This window comes from Centruroides vittatus, unplaced genomic scaffold (assembly GCF_030686945.1).
Source record: "Centruroides vittatus isolate TY-2023 unplaced genomic scaffold, ASM3068694v2 contig_3138, whole genome shotgun sequence".
Classification (NCBI taxonomy): Eukaryota; Metazoa; Arthropoda; class Arachnida; order Scorpiones; family Buthidae; genus Centruroides; species Centruroides vittatus.
The window spans coordinates 1-20899 of NW_027122022.1; the positions used below are offsets into that span (position 1 = coordinate 1).

The following is a 20899-nucleotide window of genomic DNA, read 5'->3' on the forward strand; positions in this document are numbered from 1 at the left end:
AAGTGATGTAATTAAGGTTGTCAGACATCTTGCCTTAGAAAAATAGTATGAAGTAATATATTCTCATTGTAACTTAGTTGTCTGTTATCTGTTAGCAATTATCTTGTATTAATTAAATATCTATTGCAATTAGCAACAAACGTTTAATTAAAACTGTCGATAAATTAAAACATCCGATAATTTCGAAGACATTAGATTGATTTAATTAAGCACGTTTAAAAATCATATAATCCTACTTGATCTGTTCCAATTTCAGTTTATATAAGAAATTTGATATGTTTTGTAAAATATGCTTATTTGTTATTTGTAGAATATGTTAATTTGGTTATTAACATTATTGATATATATATATTTCTTTTAAAACTTTAATAATTTTATGCCAAAATTATTATTACTTTTTATAACTCTTGTTGTATATAAATTAGTGAAATAAATAAAAATGTAGGCAGGGTGTGTGTAGCTTTTGCTTTACAATATTTAATACATCTCTAAGAATTTACAGAATTTATCATCAGTAATAGAATATTCAAAAATATAACAAATAAAAATAATTTTGAATTATCTTTAATTTATTAATTATAAATTTTTATATAAATAATTATTAATTATATTAATTTTTATAAATGTAAAATAATAGAGTATGAGTTGGGACGGGACCCAGAATCGAATCCAGATTGGTCGAAAAACCCCCGGGGATTTTTCGGGGGGTGGTCCATTTGGATATGTCGGGCCCCGTTCTTCACCACCTGGTCGCCCCATTCTGGACCTGGCCGAACCCATAATGGCCTGCTAAAAGAGGCCCTCTTAGTGCCCTCGGGGCGGAAAGAGTTTTTAAAAATGTATGAGTTGGAGAATTGGGACAACTACCCTCCCAAATTCAGGCAAAACAAAAACAAAAGATATCTGTTGGAGAAAACAAAAAGATTACAAGATTATCATTGATGACAAATTAAAAATAGATACTTGTGTTTTTTTGTTTAAACTTTCAGGCAAGTCACCTCCTCTGTCTCCTTAACCAAAGTGTCCTTATACACTTACATCTATAGGAAGTAACAAATACAAACTGAAGATTAAAATGCCTAAAACTTTATTTATAATGTATTTCCTAGCTCTAAGTGTATCTATTATCTATCTTCTAGATATTTTACTGATTTAAAACATATCTTATATTTAATTATTTTAATAAACAAAAGTTTTTACTTTATAATTCAAAAGGAAGTTTAACATGTACAGTCATAAATTAATAATGTTGCTTGATTTTTAAACTATAATTCATTACTATTTCATTAATAAATTATGCTTATGTTTATAAAATAAACAATTTTCATATTGAAGCAAAATATTATAAAAGTGGAATCATTATAATTCTTTAAAAATACAATCAACAATTTATCTTTATTACAGATATTTATTTATTTATCTTAATTTTACAGTAGTCTTTTATATATATATATATATATATAAGCAATGACTGTTCCATAGAAACAACATTTAATATGTCTAAGCTAAAATACAACAATCAAGAAAAACTAACTATAAAATATGATACATACAGCTTTTATAGAAGAGTTTAAATGTATTAAATGAGGCACGTGACAAATGTTCTCACATCCCTAATATTTAATATACTATGATACTAATATTGTTGGCTAAATGTTGTGTGGCTTTAAGTTAAATGTTAACATTTATCTAAATTTCAGTTAATTTTGATTCACATATAAATTCTTTTCTTATCTAAATATTTATTTCTGTAGACAATTTTATGAATAAAAATGAAAATTCCTAGTTTGTCTAAGTACATAAAAGAAAACATGTAAAGGGGCTGTCCATTAATTATGTGTAGTATTTGAGCCCTCCTTTCCCCTTCCCCTCCTTCTCCATTGTGTACAATGATTTGTGAACTTTTACATTCAAGAAATGAACTTGGGAAATATTTACAGAACTTTTTAAACTGATAGTTATTCACATAACTAGTAAGTAGGCTTATAAGTAGAAATTTGTATGCCACTAATACCATTAAAAAAGACCATATAGACAATGCCTCAATTCTCTTCTTCCCCATCATGTACAATGATAATACTTTTGGTAACCCACCCTTAAATCGCACATGTGATTAATTGATGGCCCCGAGTATAAAATATATCAGAAAAGATTGTTTAATTAGCATTAGCATTATATTCATTTCTATAAACTTGTAATATACTTCATGAATAGATTTTGTACATTTCAGCATTTAAACATTAAATATTCTTTTCATTAGAATATATTTTGTAAGGAACCGAGTCTGAGTGTTATTTTTATTTTATTATTATTTTTTCGTTTTATTATATTTTGTTTGGGGCTTATGTTTAGTTAGGATGAAGGTTCCCCACCACTCTCTTAGTAGTTACCAAAAAAGAAGATAAACCAACTCATGAAGGAACGAGCGCCGTAGGAAAAAAATCTTGCGCACTTGCGCTGCCCAGCGGAAATAAACAGTCCGCAGAAAAAAAATGGAGGGGGGAATCCCCATACTCACTAGAAAAGAAATACTTACTAAACCGTCATAACATCCCAGAAAATTGTGCTAAATACTTTGTAAACGGTTTGTAAGATCTTGTCGGAAAATTAAAGCTGCCAGAAAGAAACTTAATGTTAGAAAACTAAGTATGTAAATAAGGAGAGTAACCCAGCTGAATTGTGATGTCGCCTCACAGCATAAAACCAGCACGCTAACCGAAGAAGGACGAGGTGATTTCCAAAGCGAGGTGATTTCCAGAGCGAGGTGATTCCCGGTCGAAGTCCAGGTTGAGAATTAGGCGATCCAAGGTGTTTTCGGTGAATTCGATTTGACAATAGCGAAAGGAGTGAGGAAACAGGTTCCTAGTATAGTGAGGTGACGGATAGACGTTTAGATCGTAAGAGATTCTGTTCATAGTTCCTAAGTACAGTCAAACCTGTTTTTATGCGGGGGATAGGGACCGCATTAAAAAAAATGCATAAAAAAAATCTCACGAAACTTCACGAATGGCTGTAAATAATAGTTTTCGCGACACAATTAAAAAATATTTTTTTTATGCGGTCAACGGGGACCGCATAAAAAAAGTCTCACATAGAAAATAACTCAAAACCGTACGAAATAGAATTTATTGACAACAGATGTCAGCACTTGACTGCATCGTCTGGTCTATCGTCTGTTTTACATATTTTTGTCCAGGTGGTGTTTTGTTGACTTAAAAAGTAAATTATTTCATTTTTCGCATATTCATGCAATAATATTACTATAATAAGTGCATTTATGCTATAATAAGTTTATTTAGCTATAATAAGTCAACGTAAGACATGACGAATCGCACGAGACTAGTCGCCAACTATACCGCACAAATTAAAAATTCGCATTAAAAAAATCGCACAAATAAAAATCGCACATAAAAAGAGCGCATAAAAACAGGTTTGACTGTATTTGATTTGTCGAATTTTCAAAGGGGAATTAAGATTAAGTTAAGCTAAGTAGCTGAGTTTTATTGTTGGGTTGCCTTGTTGATTTTCGTTAATAAATTTTGTTTTGGATTATAGACAATTGTACATGGTAAATTCTATTTACTAATTAAATATATTTGAAACTTTTGCTTTGACTTGATATTTGTCGTTATTCTTACTAATATTTTCGGTGCACACGTAAAAGCCTAAGCCTGGCAAACTAATCTCGAATCCGCGTAAAGTACCCGTTAGGTTAACGGAAGTTTTACCGGCCGCAGTTAGTGTCGGTTTCCTAAGATACTAAAAATAGTACTTTACAATTTGATCTTGTTAATTCTAAAGCTGGAACAATCTTCTAAATACTAAAATTTACACCTTCCTCTCACTTTCCAGCATTCACCAATTAAAAACCGCTTTCGGCTACCTTCAGTGGTTTGCATCAAGTTAAGCAGATTGTATATCAAACATCTCTTAAGATATATAAGACATTCAATATAGAATCTGCTTAACCTGACACAGGCCACTGAACATAGCCAAAAACATTCCTTTTTAATCAGTAAATGCTGTAAAGTGAGAGGAAGGTGTGAATTTTAGTATTATATTTGATTTTAATGTTTTGTAGAGTTGAAAAAAGAATTTATACTACAGTTTAGGAAATTAAATAGAAACATAAGCAAATGATCACTTTAAATAGTCAGACTATAACTCCACTAATTTAATGATTAATATAACCCAAATATTTAAGGCAATCGTTTGGTTATGTTTCTATGATATATACACATTGGGCTTCATGATGTTTGATATACTAAGAAATTAAATGATAAATATTTTGTTAAAATTCATTTCATTTGTCAATAATAATAAGTTTATATTTTTAATTGTTTTAGGGTGAAAAAAAGCCTTTCAAAAATGTTATTAAAGCAAATATTGGTGACTGTCAAGCAATGGGGCAAAAGCCAATAACATTTATTCGTCAAGTAAGTATTTCATTATTTGGATTTGGATTATTATAAAATTTCTAACTTAGTTTTGTTCATTTTGTACACAAGTTTCTTTTATAAATTGTCAAGATATATAAAACAGATTTATTATACAATAGAAATCTTAAAGTTTTTAATTTATTAAAATTACTATTCTTATCCAATTGTAAATTTAAATTACAATTTTTTCCATTTCTAATTAAGTATCCATTAACAATCAATATTATATTATTCAATAACTAGATAGTATAATATATTAATTTTTTTCTTCATTTCACATAATATAAAAAATAATTTTTTAATATGAGTTTTAACAACTTTAGCATATTTGTGGAAAACACTCTTATTCGTTTATAAATCAGCCAGTTTTTTAATTTTTTAAATATATACTACATAACTACATACATATCTCTACTGTGTAAGTTTCGTGATCGTAAAAGAAAAAAATACTCCCGATAATAAAACGCATATTCAATCCAATTTTTATTCTATTAAAAAATGCATTAAAGTTTTAATAATAGAACAGTTTATTTATTTATTTATTGCATATATTTATTAAGTTCTTTGAATGCCAGCCAATAAAATTCAAAATTATAGAATTATAACATTATTATTTATAGTATATTTTGATTTATATAACTTTTTAATAAAAATCAATATCAAATGACTGTCTGCTTATTTCAGTTTAAAAATTTTTTTATTTTTTATAATTCTATATTGTCTCTGTGAATTTGTCAAATTACTGTTGTTGATAAAATAATTCTCTCAAGAAAACTTAGTCATTGTGAGTTTCTTTTAAATTCTCTCAAAAATATCATCAGTTAATAGCAAGGTTGAGGCGTGTACGTCGGACGTTCGGCGCCGCTTTCCCGTAAGCCTAGGAGCTTGAAAATGGTGTTTGGAAAGTCAGTGGAATCACGCTCGACATTCCAAACGCCATTGTCAAACTTCTAGGCTTACAAGAAAGCGGTGCTGAATGTCCGACGTACGTTTTCTCATTTAAAACTTTGGCCTCAACCTCGCTAATGTAACATTTTCATATATGTAATTGGTATAAAAATAATTTCTTAATGGAAATGTTTAGAACTATAATTTTTTTTTCTCTTGTTTGCTTTTGCTTGAATTGAATAATTTATATTCTATGCGTCATTCTTCTACTAATGAAGATTTTCTCTATAACTGCAATGATCATTTTAAATGTAACTATAATGTAATATATTTAAATATATACAATAACATCATGAATATTAAAAATCACTTAAAACACTTAATATAATATTAAATTATCTCATTATTAAATATTTCCTTTTACTTTTCCAACTGTTATGTATACATACATAACAAGGGAAAGTATTGGAATTGTGTCAAATTTGACCTTCTGAGATTTTTGCAAATCCCCATGTTTTGAGACCTTCTGAACCAAAAAAAGGCAAAAACATTCTGTGAATGTGTGATGTGTGTGTGTGTGTGTTGGCATCTATTTCATTTAATATCTTGCAATGGGGTAAAGATTAAGAAATGAAATTTGGAATGGTAACTAGTGTTTAGGAGGCATTGATGCTATTAAATTTTGATAGTGAAAGGTGGAAGGGGTGGTCATGTGTCATATCTCAAGAGGGCTCAGACTTAATGAAGATTTTTAAAATAATTTTTATATTAATCAGAATAAATAAATAAAATTCTGTGGTGCCATCTGTTATGAGATTTTGCTAACAAGGCATTTAAAGTTGTTTTTATAAAAATCATCTCCACCCTCAAAATCAAGCATTTTGTCATTTTATAATAATTAAAAACACAGAAAATTTTTACAACAAAATTTCATAACAGGAAAGTTACACAACTCTTTGCTAGATTTTTTTAAATAATATTTCAACATTATTATTTATCTGATAGTAAGTTAATAGAATAATGTTAATGAGTACGTTTACTCAAAAGAAAAAATATACTTTACTGAGATCAATATAAAATATGAAGTAATTTTTTTACAATAATGTACATCATCTTTTTTTATGTATGATGATTTAAGATTCCAATTGTTTGTGCATCTTTACAAAAGTTAAATATTAATGGATATCAAAAAGCTTTCTAATAAGTAGTATATTCAAGTTTCCTTGTAAGCAATCAACAATTCATCTGCCATATTGATCTAACTGTCCTTGTTTTCTATTAGCTTTCAAACTTCTCGTTGCTGCTTACAAGTCAAAATATTTTTAATTTAATGTAGAACTGTTAATTTCCTCATATGCCTGCAAAAGGACAAAGTTAGAAGTCACTTTTATGTTTTTTTTTTTTTTTTTTTTAAGAATTTTTCTTAAATTTGTATATTTATTTTAAATTCAGTTTTATGGGTCTTCTTTTTATGCTAGATAGACATTTCTGTGTGATTTTTGTTTTTGCATTACTTTTTTCAGATGGGAACAGAGCATTACAGTTTATAAGAATCATTATTTTGACACGTCAATTTGCCAGATTAGCTAGTCAGTGATCAGTAAAATCAACCAGATGGAGTGCCAGGCCAAAAAGGCCTGGGAAAACACTGATACTGTTTTTGTTAACATTAAATAAAGCTTGTCAAAATATTTTTAATCACATATTATTAGTATATTGACTTAGACAACTTTCGTGAATTTTTAAATTTATCATCAAAAAGTGCTTACACTCTTTGATAAAGTTATTCATAAGTATTTGCTTTTATAAGATTATGCTGATAGTATGTAGGTAATCAACACTACTTATGAAATCGGTGATTAGATTAACACTAAGCAATAGTATATGTTTGAATTGAGTGTTAAAAACAACTTGCTTATAATAAAAAAATCAGTAACACAAGATATCAAATTTTTTAATATCAAAGTTTTCAAAGCTTTTTACAATTTCATCATAAGTGTATTTTTTAAATCAAAAAATGGAACGCAATGTCCATGGCAACAAAACAACATAATGCAATTTATATTTATTTCACTCTTAACATTTTTATAATAATAAAATCGATTTATCAAAGGAGTAAACAAAAAATTAGACTATAATAATATAATAAACATAAAGTGAAAATAAATTGCTTGCATAATAAAGAGAGTAACTTAAAATTTCAATTTTAATATTTACAAAAATTCATACTCTAGTTTCATAATTTTCTTAAATTCTTTCATTTCAAATAATGCTTACATATTCACAATTACTTCAAAGATACATCCTCATCATTGTACTATTTTGATGAAAGGGACATATTTTCATATTTAAATAGTTTTATTTATGTATGTATATAAATATAGATTTAGATAATAGTGTAAATCTTTTATTTACTTTTTCAATAAAGTAAAATTTACTATTAATATTAAGAATAATTTTCATTTATTTCTCATTTAAATTATTATAGGTCATTACATTGTGTACATACCCAGAATTATTAAATTCTAATGATTTTCCTTCTGATGTAAAAGAAAGAGCTAAAACTATTTTATCGGGCTGTGGTGGAGGTAGTGTTGGTAAGTTTAATTTTTTTATTTTGTTTTTTTTTTCCTTTTTAAAGTATAGTGTCACATATAAATTGACTTTAAGATTGGAAAAATCTCTCCAAAATTAGGAGATCAATTTATGACAAATATAAAGTGTGAATCTTTACCACACTATAGTAAACAAGTCAAACAATGCTCCTACAATTGCTGTGTACTACTCACCGTAACTCCAGTAGGCTGCCACAAATATTTCCACTATAACTTATGTTTGGTGATCTCATTAAACTTATTAAACATAGAGGTTAAAACAATAGTAATTTAGTATAAATGAACACTAGAGCACATATTATTTCAACAGCTGATACCAACTATACTATAGGTATACCTCGCCTTACGTCGGTAATTGGTTCCAGGAGAGGCGACTTAAGTCGAATTTACTGTATAGTTACGACGTAAGTCGAAACTATGGTGGAAAACACCAATAATGAGCACTTAAAGATCACTAAATAAGACGACAACACAGAAACACAGATGTTTTCATGTTTCGTTCTCTAGGATTTATGATGATTATATTAACATTTACTGTAAATGTACATATTTTAATATGATTTTATGTGCTTTTAACGCTTTTCTAGTGATATTACGACTTCAATATTTGTGGCGGACGGATGTAAAGTCGAATAAAATGACTTAAACTTGATTTTTATTTTTCCATGTACTTTTTTGACAAACGACGTAACTCGAGGTATACCTGTATAATGTTAAGCAAGTTATACTGCAATGTTTTACTATCATGTATCATATGTAGCAGTAGTAACATAGAGTTATGCTTTGTAAGTTATTAATATATTATTATAAATGTTGATTTTGATTCAGGTATATTTATCAATAGATAATAAAAGACTGAAGTGCAATAGCATTCTAACCAGAATAATTTACTAAACATTTTTAGCAGTAACTTCGTGTCCTGTCCTGTGTAGATCATGTTGTCCTTATATCTTTTTGTATGAGTTGTGTAATATAATAGTATACAGTATAATCTGCTTATTGTAATCATTTTGGGACTAGTTTATACTGATAATAACTAACTAACTGATAACATTTAGATGGGTATGTAAATAAGACTGCATTCTCTAATATGAAACAACCCCATAGATCTTATCACCAGACCAAAACACTAATAAAAATTCTAGAAATTATTTTGATTTTGTAAACTCTGACAATAAAAAAACATGTTAAAACAATTTAAAAATCTATAGCAAAGATTCATTAAATATAATTATTATTAATTAATTAATAATAATTAGTTCAGTGTTATTTGATTGCTGTTTTATGCATTATTGTCTTTAATAACAATTAACAGATAATTGAAGTAAGAAATGCTAACAATTTAAACTATAGAACTGTGAAAATATAAAAATTAAAGTGATTAACAGTTAGCATTTAAAGTATTATTTAAGACTGATAATGACTGCATATCATCAACCACATGTTGAAGTTGATAGCACTAAAACACAGTTTAAAAATGTCCTATTTACCTGATGACTTATTATAATCAGAATTTCTGTTATAGTTATCATTATCAAGTTTATGAATATATTCAGTTTTTGGACTTTATTCTGATAATATTAGATAATGGATAATGATATCTGTGATTACAGTAAACAGGTTCTACTGTATATCACATATTGAAAGATATAGTTGTTGCTGGATTTTTTTATCAAGATACTGAGTTGCTTAACTTTCCCAGCAACATTTAAAACTGTGTGTGTGTGTGGTGTCATCTGTTATGATATGTGTTTGTTTCAAGGCAGCTTGACTGTATTTTGATTAAAGTTTTTTAAATTTCCATCATAATGTAATTTAAATATTAAATTATTGAAAACTGCATGAAGTTAAGTGATATTTGATAAAGTTTAATTTGTCTTTTAGTGTTATTTAATTTAATAAATTATTATAATCACAATCTTCTGCTATTTAATTTAATAAAGTAACCAATAGGAGACTAATTAAGTAAATAAATATTTTTAGAAAATTATCTAAAAAATCGTAGGTCAAAGCTTATCAGATTTTACATTTTATAAAAAGATACATTAAAGATAATTTTATTAATATTTTGGCAACATTTTAAAAAATTGTTAATATTGCTATCAGAACATAAAGAGGACCAATAAGTTTAAGAAATGTTTTTCTTAACTTTTACATTAAAATAATTCTTAAATGAAAGGCAATGCCATATAATAGACTTTTGAAACCATAGCTTTAAGATTAATTCTGAATCAATCTGCAAGATTCAGTCCATTGGTCCACATTCCTTTTATTAAATTACTTATTGTAATAAAGACTTGGAAAGTTTTAAACTGAACAAAATGTTCTGTATATAAGTGTCAGTTTGAAAATTACCAATATTCTAAAATTTCTTTACTTATTTTTCATGTAAACATTTAAGTATAAATTTTTAAATTGACGGTCAGATGGTCAATGCATTGGCCTTTTGCTCTGGGGACCCAGGATTAAATCTGGGTGGTTGAAAAACGTCAGGAATTTTTCATAGGTTATCTTTAGATGTCATCCCTCAGCATCCAATTAACCCAATTCTACTCTAACTGAACCTATAACAAGCATAGAAAAAAAAGACCCAATTACTGACCACTGGACAAAAAAAGTCAAAAAATATTATTTAAATTATTAGATTGAAAATAATTGAGCATTTTTAGAAAATTAATTTGTTATGTATTATAGATTTAAATCTTACATAGCTTATTCAGAATTTGGTTTTTTTCTTTCCTACTTCACTATCATCAAAAGTTTTATTGATTCTGGAAATTTTCATTTTGATATATATTAATACATTATATTATTATATATATAATTTTTTACAACTTTATTACAAATTATTAAATTTCGTAAATAAATTTCAGGTTCTTATAGTGACAGTGCAGGTGTTGAAATTATAAAAAAACACGTTGCTCAGTATATTGAACGACGTGATGGCATTCCATCAGACTATAACAACATTATTTTATCTACTGGTGCTAGTGAAGCTATAAAAGTAGGACTTACATTCATATATTATATTCAATTTATATAATAAATGATTTTAAAGTAAAATGAGAAATTTTGATAAAGTTAAATAGATTTATTTTACTTATTGTTGTATTGGACAAAGATACAATTTATACATATAATTATTTTGTATATCTCAGTAGTTATTCTTTAATCATTTTGTAAACTATTCCATTTATAATTTTGATAATTCTTATAGAATATCTCTAGATTGTTTTATGTTATATTTTCAATGTTGGATATTTTTTTTAATAGTCTGTCCTCAGCTTATTGAATTATTCTGTAAGTGATAAATTACCAGGTGTTATGACTCCTATTCCTCAGTATCCATTATATTCAGCAACATTAGCAGAATATAATATGGAGCAAGTAAGTTTATTTTAACATAATTTAAACTTATTTTTATATATGAAAAATACATTTATTTTCAGATGAGATATTTTCAGTAAACAATTGATTTTCTAAAGGTTATATATGAATAAATATAAACATCCACAACAAATCCAATACATATAACAATAATTATTTGCTATGTGAATGAAAATAATAGTTTTTTTCTATAAATAAAAAGAAAAAGTATACTTAAAAAATAGCTATGGACATTAAATATGTAAATAATTCTTATATTAAAGAAGAAATAAATGTAATAGTAAAGCTAGATTAGTAATGTATTTTCTAGTAAATTCTTATATAGGCCTATTCATAAAGGAATTTTTTAGATAAAATACAACAACTATATTAACTGATTTTCCTAGAAGAACTAATGAATCCAAAACAATGCTTGCCTTGTAAAACACTTTTATTTCATAAACTGCTATTCAATAGCCATAACAGCCATAGATTTCCATCAATATGGATACTAAATGGCAATTTTAAATAAAGGTATTTGACAAGGAAGGCATTGCTTTGGGTATATTAGTTCTTATAGCAAACTCAATAAATTAAGTGTCATAATGTGGTTCTGGAATTGACTGGAGCAACAATATTGTAAATTCTCCTGAAAATAAATTAAGTATAATGATATTTCTGTTACTTTCATATTTTAGTAGATTTTCAATGAACCACTACTGATCCAATGTTTATTTATCAGGCTATATTAAGATAATTAATAATTAGATATAAAGTAATTTGGCTACATGTATTTTACTACTGAGAAAGAGATGGAATATTTAGACCCATCTCTTTCCCAGTAGTAAAATGCAATAATTAAAAATAATTTAATAAATTTATCATGATAACAGCCTAGTTGTGTACCTCTAGCCAAATTGCTTTATATTTAATTATTAGATATAATACAGCCTGATATAGCCCAGTATATAATCCAGTAGATTGCTTGGCAATACCAATTGAATTGAATTGTTGTATACATTTATTTATTTGTTGGAAATTTGTTAAAATACGGGGGGAAAATGTTTAATAATAGGAAATCTTTTAAATAATGATAAATTTTTAATTTACATATATTTACTTTATACTTTAGTATCATAATTAAAAATTATTTATTAAAAACTTCACGTAAATGCAGTCTCTGAAGAGTGAACTATACTCTTCAGTGCAAATGCTTTTCCAATAGAATAAATATCAATAGAGAATGAGTAAATCAAATTCTCAACAAATTTTTTTACGTACACATAAAAAATTAATTATTTAATTAAATGCATATATAAGAATCTATAAAATATAAGAAGTTAAATTATCTTATAAAATGTAGAAATTATTTCACATAAAATAAGCTGCTAACCATTTTAAAATATTGAAATGTTTATCAATTTGACAGTACAGTAGACCCCCCTATAACATGGTAGATACATTCCGTGTTATATGAATCCGTGTTGTACGAGTCACTTAAATACATGAACCAATCACAGCCCGGCATGTGTGCAGCTTAGAGGCTACGGCTGTTTGAAAGGTTTTCTTCCATAAAATTAACCGATTCTAGACTAATTTGACTCAACATTTCCAAAACACGTGTAATTTTTTGGGAATAATCCATATAAACTATGCTATAAACAAAAAATTGTAGGATTACTTACCGAGTATGCACCATTCGACGATGCCATTGCTTAAGCTTGTTTTCATCACGGAGTGGCTCGTCGAACGGCGGGTGTGTGTTTTCTGATAAGTTATTTTTCTGAGAAAAATTCACTGAACTTTGGAGACATCATTAATATAAATATAATTTTTATGGCCGTTAAATAATAAATGGTTTTTAGTAGGTCCACTGCTCGTTTAAACTCAATGGTTTGGTCAATGTCCACTATTGGTCCAGATTCGACCAATCCCGTCGCGACACGAGTCGGCGATGACGTTTTACCGTGTTATATGAATCTCTTTTAGCGTGTTATACGAACACAATCGCAATTCTTTCGCCGTGTTATATGAACCCGTGTTATAGGGGGGTCTACTGTATTGATTTCTCGAATATTAACAGTTTATTTATATTGATGGAATTTTTTGCATAAATAATCCTAATCTAATAAATAATTTTTATCATATTTACATTACTCGTGATTTTTTTTTCTTTTTGCAGTTTTGAGTAAAATCATTTGTGTGTGATAAATAGTATATACTAAATTATAATTTATGTTTGCATACAATTTCATAATTGTGTATAAGCTGACATTTGGAATAATTTTAGATAACTTCATAAATTTATTTACATTTATGAAATGCTCTAGCCAACTTGTATGATGTACTAGAAATTTAATTTGTTCGATTTTCTACAATTACTTGTTTGGCAGTTTTCTAGAACAACATTGCAATTGTAATTTGCCATTTTAAATATTTGATTCTATGGTAATATTAGAATGAATAAGAATTACAAAATTATTCATAAATATATTTGTTTGAAGATTCAGGTTTAGTAACTTTATTAGCGGGGAAAAAAATTATTGCTGTACATATAAGAGTAAAATAAGAAATAAATTGAATTATTTTAAATTCTCTATAAATGATTGAATTTATAAAAACTTGATAATTTTCATATTATCTAAAAATACACAATTTTTAATTCAGTTTGATTTTAACTATAAATTTCAATAAAATCTTTTGTTTTTTATAAAGAAATTTTAATAACTAATAAAAAGTAAAAGTATTTTAAAAAGAATATGTGCAATACAACGAATACAAATATAATGATATGTTGTTAAATCTTCACTTTTGATTTATTTTTCATAAATATATACTTAAATATTTAAATAAAGAAGTCATTTTTCAGAATAATAAATATTTTATTTTAAGTTTTCAGGCTTTAAATTTCAGTACTTATATTATAGATTGGTTATTATTTGGATGAAGATAATGAATGGGCATTGAGTATTGATGAATTGAAAAATGCAATTTCTAAAGCAAGAGAAACTTGTGAACCACGAGCAATAGTAGTAATTAATCCAGGAAATCCAACGGGTAAGTAAAAAATACTTTTTGTATCTTGCCGTATTGATAATAAAAGATAATTGTGGTTTATTTAATTTGAAGTTTGCAATATTATATAATACATTACATCTTACTGTAAGATAAAAATAAAATACTGTATTAATTTATATATCAGGTAACCAAAAAAGTTCATGCACTTTTACAAAGTTACTAGTTTTAACCTTAATTATGTAGTATTCCTTGTAGATTGCATGTTATTGTTATTGCCATTCTAAATTTAAACTTTCACAACAATTTGTTAAAAAAATTGTAGCTGTGTAATTGTTTATAGTAAATGTGAAAAAAGATTGCAAAATGTCAGCTTCAAATACAGTTTTCTGAGCATGCTTACTTTATAAATTTAAACTTGAGACAAATGATGTATAAGCTCCAGAAAGATATGCATAGCATTCAGAGAAGGGTGGTTAGTGATTGTCTAGCCTAGAAATGGAATAGAAAATTTGCATCAGAGGATGTCTCTTTTGAAAATGCTCTCCATGAAGCATGTAAAACAGTCATTAATAACAATAAATTAAAAAATGCTATTGAGCCAAACTGGAGTCAAACATATAGACAGCTTGCATAAAGATTTGGTATGAATGACAAAACCATTTGTCTGCACTTGTATCAACTGAGAAAAGTGTACAAATTAAGCAAATGGATTCCAAATGAACTCTCAGCAAAAAACAAACCTATAGATTTTCAATTTATTTATCTCTTCTTTTTATCATAAGAGCAAGCTGCTTTTGGACAGACTACTGATGTGTGATAAAAAATGGATTATGTATCAGGTCAGTCCATAAGTTCATGCATATTTTTATCTACAAAAAAAAGCAGCAAAAAATTTTAATTAAATTTTATTTCAATCTATAATGTATTCACCATTATTTTGTACAATTTCTTGCCATCTTAATGGTAGCTTTTTAATCCCGTCTTCATAAAATGATTTCGGTTTTGAATCAAAATATTCAGAAATAGCCTTTTTTACATTGTTCTCATCCTCAAAAGTTTTCCCTTTTAAAAAATTCTGCAAACTGTGAAAAAGATGATAATCACTGGGAGCAATATCTGGCAAATATGGTGGATGAGGTAAAATTTCCCAGTTGTAGCTTTCAAGTTTCTGTACAGTTATTTTTGCAGCGTGTGGTCTGGCATTGTTATGCTGCAAGAGAACCTGCTTTCGGTTCACTAACAACGGTCGATTTTTTTTCAATTTTTCATTTAAACGCTCTAATTGCTCACAATACATTTGAGCTGTAATTGTTTGATTAGGTTCTAACAGCTCAAAGTGAATTACACCTGACATATCCCACCAAACAGACAAAAGAATTTTTTTTGGATGCAACCCACCTTTTGCAGTCGGTTTTGGCTGCTTGTCGCGATCCATCCATTGTCTTTTTCTCGTCACATTATTATAGAGGATCCATTTTTCGTCTCCAGTAACCAGCTTACCAAGAAAAGGTTCTAAAGCAATACGGGATAAAAGAGACGTGCAAATGTTTACATGTTGTTGTCGGTTAGCTATTGACAGTTCGTGTGGTATCCATTTTCCTAGCTTTGAAACTTTTCAGATTTGTTGTAGGTGTCTATGAACAGTTCCATGGGATGAATTTAAACGTTCCACAATTTCATCAACTGTTAAAGATGGTTCTGCTTCAACTAGTGCAGAGAGAGCATCATCAAAGTCAAACGGGTTTTCCAGTACGAGCCTTATCCTCCACACTAAAATCATTGTTTCTAAATCTTTCAAACCACTTCTGCACAATCCTTGCACTAATTACAATTTGATTATGTACAGTATTTATTTTTTTAGCTGCATTTGTAGCATTCTCACCACTTAAAAATGAAAAGTATAAAACATGTCTTTTATATTCGTGGGTTACTTCCATTTTAACGAAAATAAACAACTGAAATGTTTACAATTCTGAACAGTATTATATGAATGAGATCCAATTTAACACTTCAGTGTAAAAATTATCACATTAGACTGACATTTTTAACAGCAAAACAAGATTTTTCTCAAGGTCATAAAAATGGGCATGGACTTATGGACTGACCTGATACTAACACTAAGTGATCTTATTATCAGCTACCTTCCAGGAAATTTGGGCTTGCTGTGTCATAATCTGCACTTCAACAACAGATTTTGTTGTGTTTGATGGAATATAACAGGTATTGTTCATTATGAGCTCTTATCCTCAAACCAAACAATCACAGGGAAAGTTTACTCTTCTCAGCTGCAATGTGTGCATAAGAAGCTTTTCGTGCTGATTAATTGCAAAGGTATTGTTGTTTCTCACACTTCAAGAGTGACTCGGGAAAAGCTCCACAGCCATTCTTGGAAAATTCTACCCCACCCACTCTATTCACTAGACCTCTTATCATCTGATTTTCACCTTTTCTTGTCACTTGGCAATTATATTCAAAATGAATAGAAATTAGAAAAGGAGTTAAATGAGGATTTTACTTCTAAAAACAAACAATTTTATAAGATTGAAATTTATAAATTTGTTTCCGATTGGAAAAACTTATTGTGATGGTGTTTATTTTACAGAATAAAAATATTCTTGTTTATTTGTATGATGTTTTAATTGTCTTAACTAAAAAATTTGTGCAGTTTTTCTATCTGATTAAATATGTTAGTTTGCTAAATTCTTTTAAGAATATTTAAAATATCAATCACGATGATAAAATTATTTAATTTTTGGTCTTAGTCAAAAATTTAAATTAATTGGTAATAATTAAAATTTTTAAAACAGTATGAATGACATAAATTTATTACATGTAAAAGATGATAGCATTGTCTAAATACAGTAAGGCTCCATTTTTATGAACTAATTGGTTCCAGGAAAACTATCATTAATCAAATCATCTTATATCCTATAAACTCGGGTCATAAAATTGAGATTTTGCTCTTGAAATGAATTTTAACAACCAGCATATAATACTGAAAAATGATGATTAAAAAACATATTTAACGCCATTTATTTCATACAGTCATATCCTTAGGTACATGTAAAGCAACTGGTTGTAAAATGGGCATTTACTTTATATTTTTTAAATTTTGCTATTACTATTTTTATTACTACATTTTTTAATGTGTTATTCTAATTACAATAGAAGCACCACATACAAGTCATTTTGCATATTCATGATTTGGTATTTGTACCCATTTTTCATATTCACAAAGCTAAAATTTTCTTATCTGTGAAAGAAAGAATCAACAAATAGTAATGAGACAATTGGCTCACTCAGCTGCATCAACATGATAAGTCCTGTACTGGTAAATTTTGAAACTAAATTTTTCCCCTACAGAAATCCCTTCTGCATTCTGAAACAACAAACAAGATTTGACTATATTTAGACTGTTATACATGCAAAGTGTTGAATATGAGTATTTTAACTGTAATCATCCTGTATGATAAAACATATTTTTAATTTTCACAATGCCTTTATACTAATTAGTATCTACACTCATGTCAAGATTAAAGCAATACACACAAACATACGTAGAAGAAAATCAGAAATGAATGGTCCCTCAATGCAATGAATCAGTCAAATGCCTTCTCTGAAACATGTCTAATAAGCAACAGATGTACCACGAACACTTCCTAACTGTTAGTGGTCCTAGCAGATGAATGCTTGTCAGAAACAATTTTCTGACAAGCATTCATCCGTGACATAATGCATTTGGGTGCACTGCGATTGTGCCTTATTTGCATGATGGCACTTTGCTGATTTACATATGATGTACATTTCAGCTACTTATGTTTAATGGTTTTGATTTTTACACAGGTTTTATTTGTTACTTTAATTTTGGACAGCAGTATATAATGATATATTAACCTATTATGTTTTTTTATTTTAAACATCTTATAATAGGTTAATTTAAGTAATAAATATTTAGTTGCAGCATTAAACAACTTGATTAATTTTAGTAATTTCTGCAGTAATTATAAAAATTAATTTACTCACGTCATCTTTTTCATAATAATAGGTTCAGTTTTAACAAGAGAGAATATTGAAAAAATTATAAAATTTGCATATGAAGAAAACTTTTCATTTTGGCCGATGAGGTAAGTAGTGATTTAAAATCAGTTTTAAACAATGTAAAAATATACATATATGTGGATATTAAAGTCAAGCTAGAATTGTTTTGCAAAAATAAAAACATTATTATATCAATTTATGTTTCCAAACTCCTCTTTTTCTGTAAGTTTGCTCCTTGTTTCTAAAGTGCTGATGAACAGCATTCTGAAATGTTGACTATCCAGGAACATGCAAAGGATATAAAACTATTTACCATCACAATTTATCAATGAAAAATTTCTTAAAATATAATGTATAGACAAGCACTTTCCTAGATCAAATAAAACATATTTTGTGATTATTACAAAATCTTGGAAAAATATCTAATTACTGTTGATTGTGGAGTTATGTTAATTTCATAGATAAGCAATTTTTTGTTCCTCATTACTATTATTCATTCAATTTTGCAGAATTTTCAGGTTCACTCAAACTCATACCCCAGTTTATGTATGAAGAATAAACAAAAGTTTATTTGCAATTCATGTACACTCTTTGAGTATGAACAGTCAACATTGTTATCCTGACATCTCTCCAGAAATAAAAACAATTTTACATTAGGTGCACAATATTATGTCAAATCATAACTTTAATTAAAGACATGACTAAGTTTTGACTCTTCTTCAATTTCAGCAACAATTTTCTATGCGTAAATTGAATGTTTGACCATTATTTCAACTTTTCCAAAGTTGACTGGATTGATTGAACCACCTACTTTCTGAAGTCAGCAAGCAAATGACAAAATCTCTATTCCTAAATGAACTCTTCTTCAAACTCTTTTACTTGGCCATATTTCAAAGTTCTATGATTTATTTTAAAAACATTCTACATTTTAAAAATCAAATATCACTTGCATACATTTGAATCTTGACAATATCAAGTGTCAGGAATTTGTATCATCAAAACTATCTGTTAATGAGACAATGATTTATGTCTACTGCTTGAAGGAACATTTTGATTATAATAATACACTCAAACCTGTTTTTGTGCGGTATACCAATTTTACTGAAATTCATATACCACACAAAAAAAATCGCACAAAAACAAGGTTTGAGTGTAGATTGATGTTTCATCACATATAATATAATGAAAGGACTAAGGATTTAAAAAAATTATACACTTTATTACAAATTAACTGACAGTGACTGAAACTTGTCTTTTTATTAGTCACGCTATAAATCCATCATGAACCTCATGCTTAGAACAATAAGTCTTATTAACTTTCATAAAACCTATGATGAACTCTTCCAAGAAAACCTGAAATGCATGTTGCTATCATTGATGTCAGAAATATGACAAAGTTAATAAAACATTTACTGTTCTGAGCCTAGGATATGTGAGTGGTTTATAGTTTGGTGAATAAGAGTTAGTAAAGCAACGAATTGTTTTTACACTTACCATTCAGACTTTTAGACGAAAATGTTCATGGGTTAGTACTATCTCCACAACAGTTAACATACTTAAAATCATTGCTTTATTTGCTAGTACGATTACATGTTCATGCTTAATATATCCTATAACTTAGGTGTAGTTATTTTAAGAATTGTGAATCTAATAAACATTTCTAATACTGTTTAAACATTCTCTACACATAATGATCAGCTTCTGTGGTTTTTTTTAATCAAAAAGTTTGCAATTTTCATTGGTCTGAACTTACAAAAATAATAATTCAACTTTCATGCAAACCACATACTCCTGATGATAATTACTTTTTAAAATTTTTTATAATTAATGTTTAAACTAGTTTAGCATGTTAAAATGTTAGTCCCTGCAAAATAATTAAGATAAATAAAATTATAGTTTCACACAAATTATAAAATCCTGAGTTCTTTATATATTTGATGAGACATATAATTTCGACTTATGCATATTTTTAATTGAAACTATTTATGATTAAATAATAATAATTATTATTATTAAATTAAATTATTATTAGATTAAATTATTTTTAACTAAAAGTTATGTAATTGAAATTATAGAAGTAAATTGCAACATCTATGAATAGTAATGTTATTTGACAAATGTCTTATCTTTTATTTATAATAAAATTGAAACTAATGTATACTGTATTTTATTCCTAGGTTTATCAAGATAATATATATAAAGATAAAATGCAGTTTCACTCTTTTAAGAAAGTTCTCACAGAAATGGGTTCCCCATACAAAGAATTAGAACTTGCTTCTTTTATGTCTGCATCTAAGTGCTATATGGGAGAGTAAGTTTATTTTATGAATTGCATAAATTAAAGACAAGGAGTTTTTAAAAAATTTTCATAACTATAGAATGGATAAAAATTATGTAAACGTCCCATTAAAAATAATGTGGCACTCTATTTGGATTCATTCACACAAGGAATAGAGCTACTAAATGTTTTATAAATTTTTATTGCTGTCAATTTCTTAAAAGATGCATTTTGGGCCAAGCCCCTCGTCAGTTTGA

The 20899-nt window shown here is 27.5% G+C and overlaps 1 protein-coding gene across 1 annotated transcript; it reads left to right on the top strand.

The window, feature by feature from the left end:
* Positions 1-4350: 4350 nt before the first annotated feature.
* LOC136973328 (alanine aminotransferase 1-like) lies at positions 4351-20679 on the top strand. The gene is given in 8 exon segments (XM_067268061.1): positions 4351-4436; positions 7816-7924; positions 10816-10946; positions 11216-11329; positions 14236-14365; positions 18372-18425; positions 18428-18450; positions 20542-20679. Coding segments are annotated over 8 exon segments (732 nt in total). The 5' UTR covers positions 4351-4403.
* Positions 20680-20899: the final 220 nt, after the last annotated feature.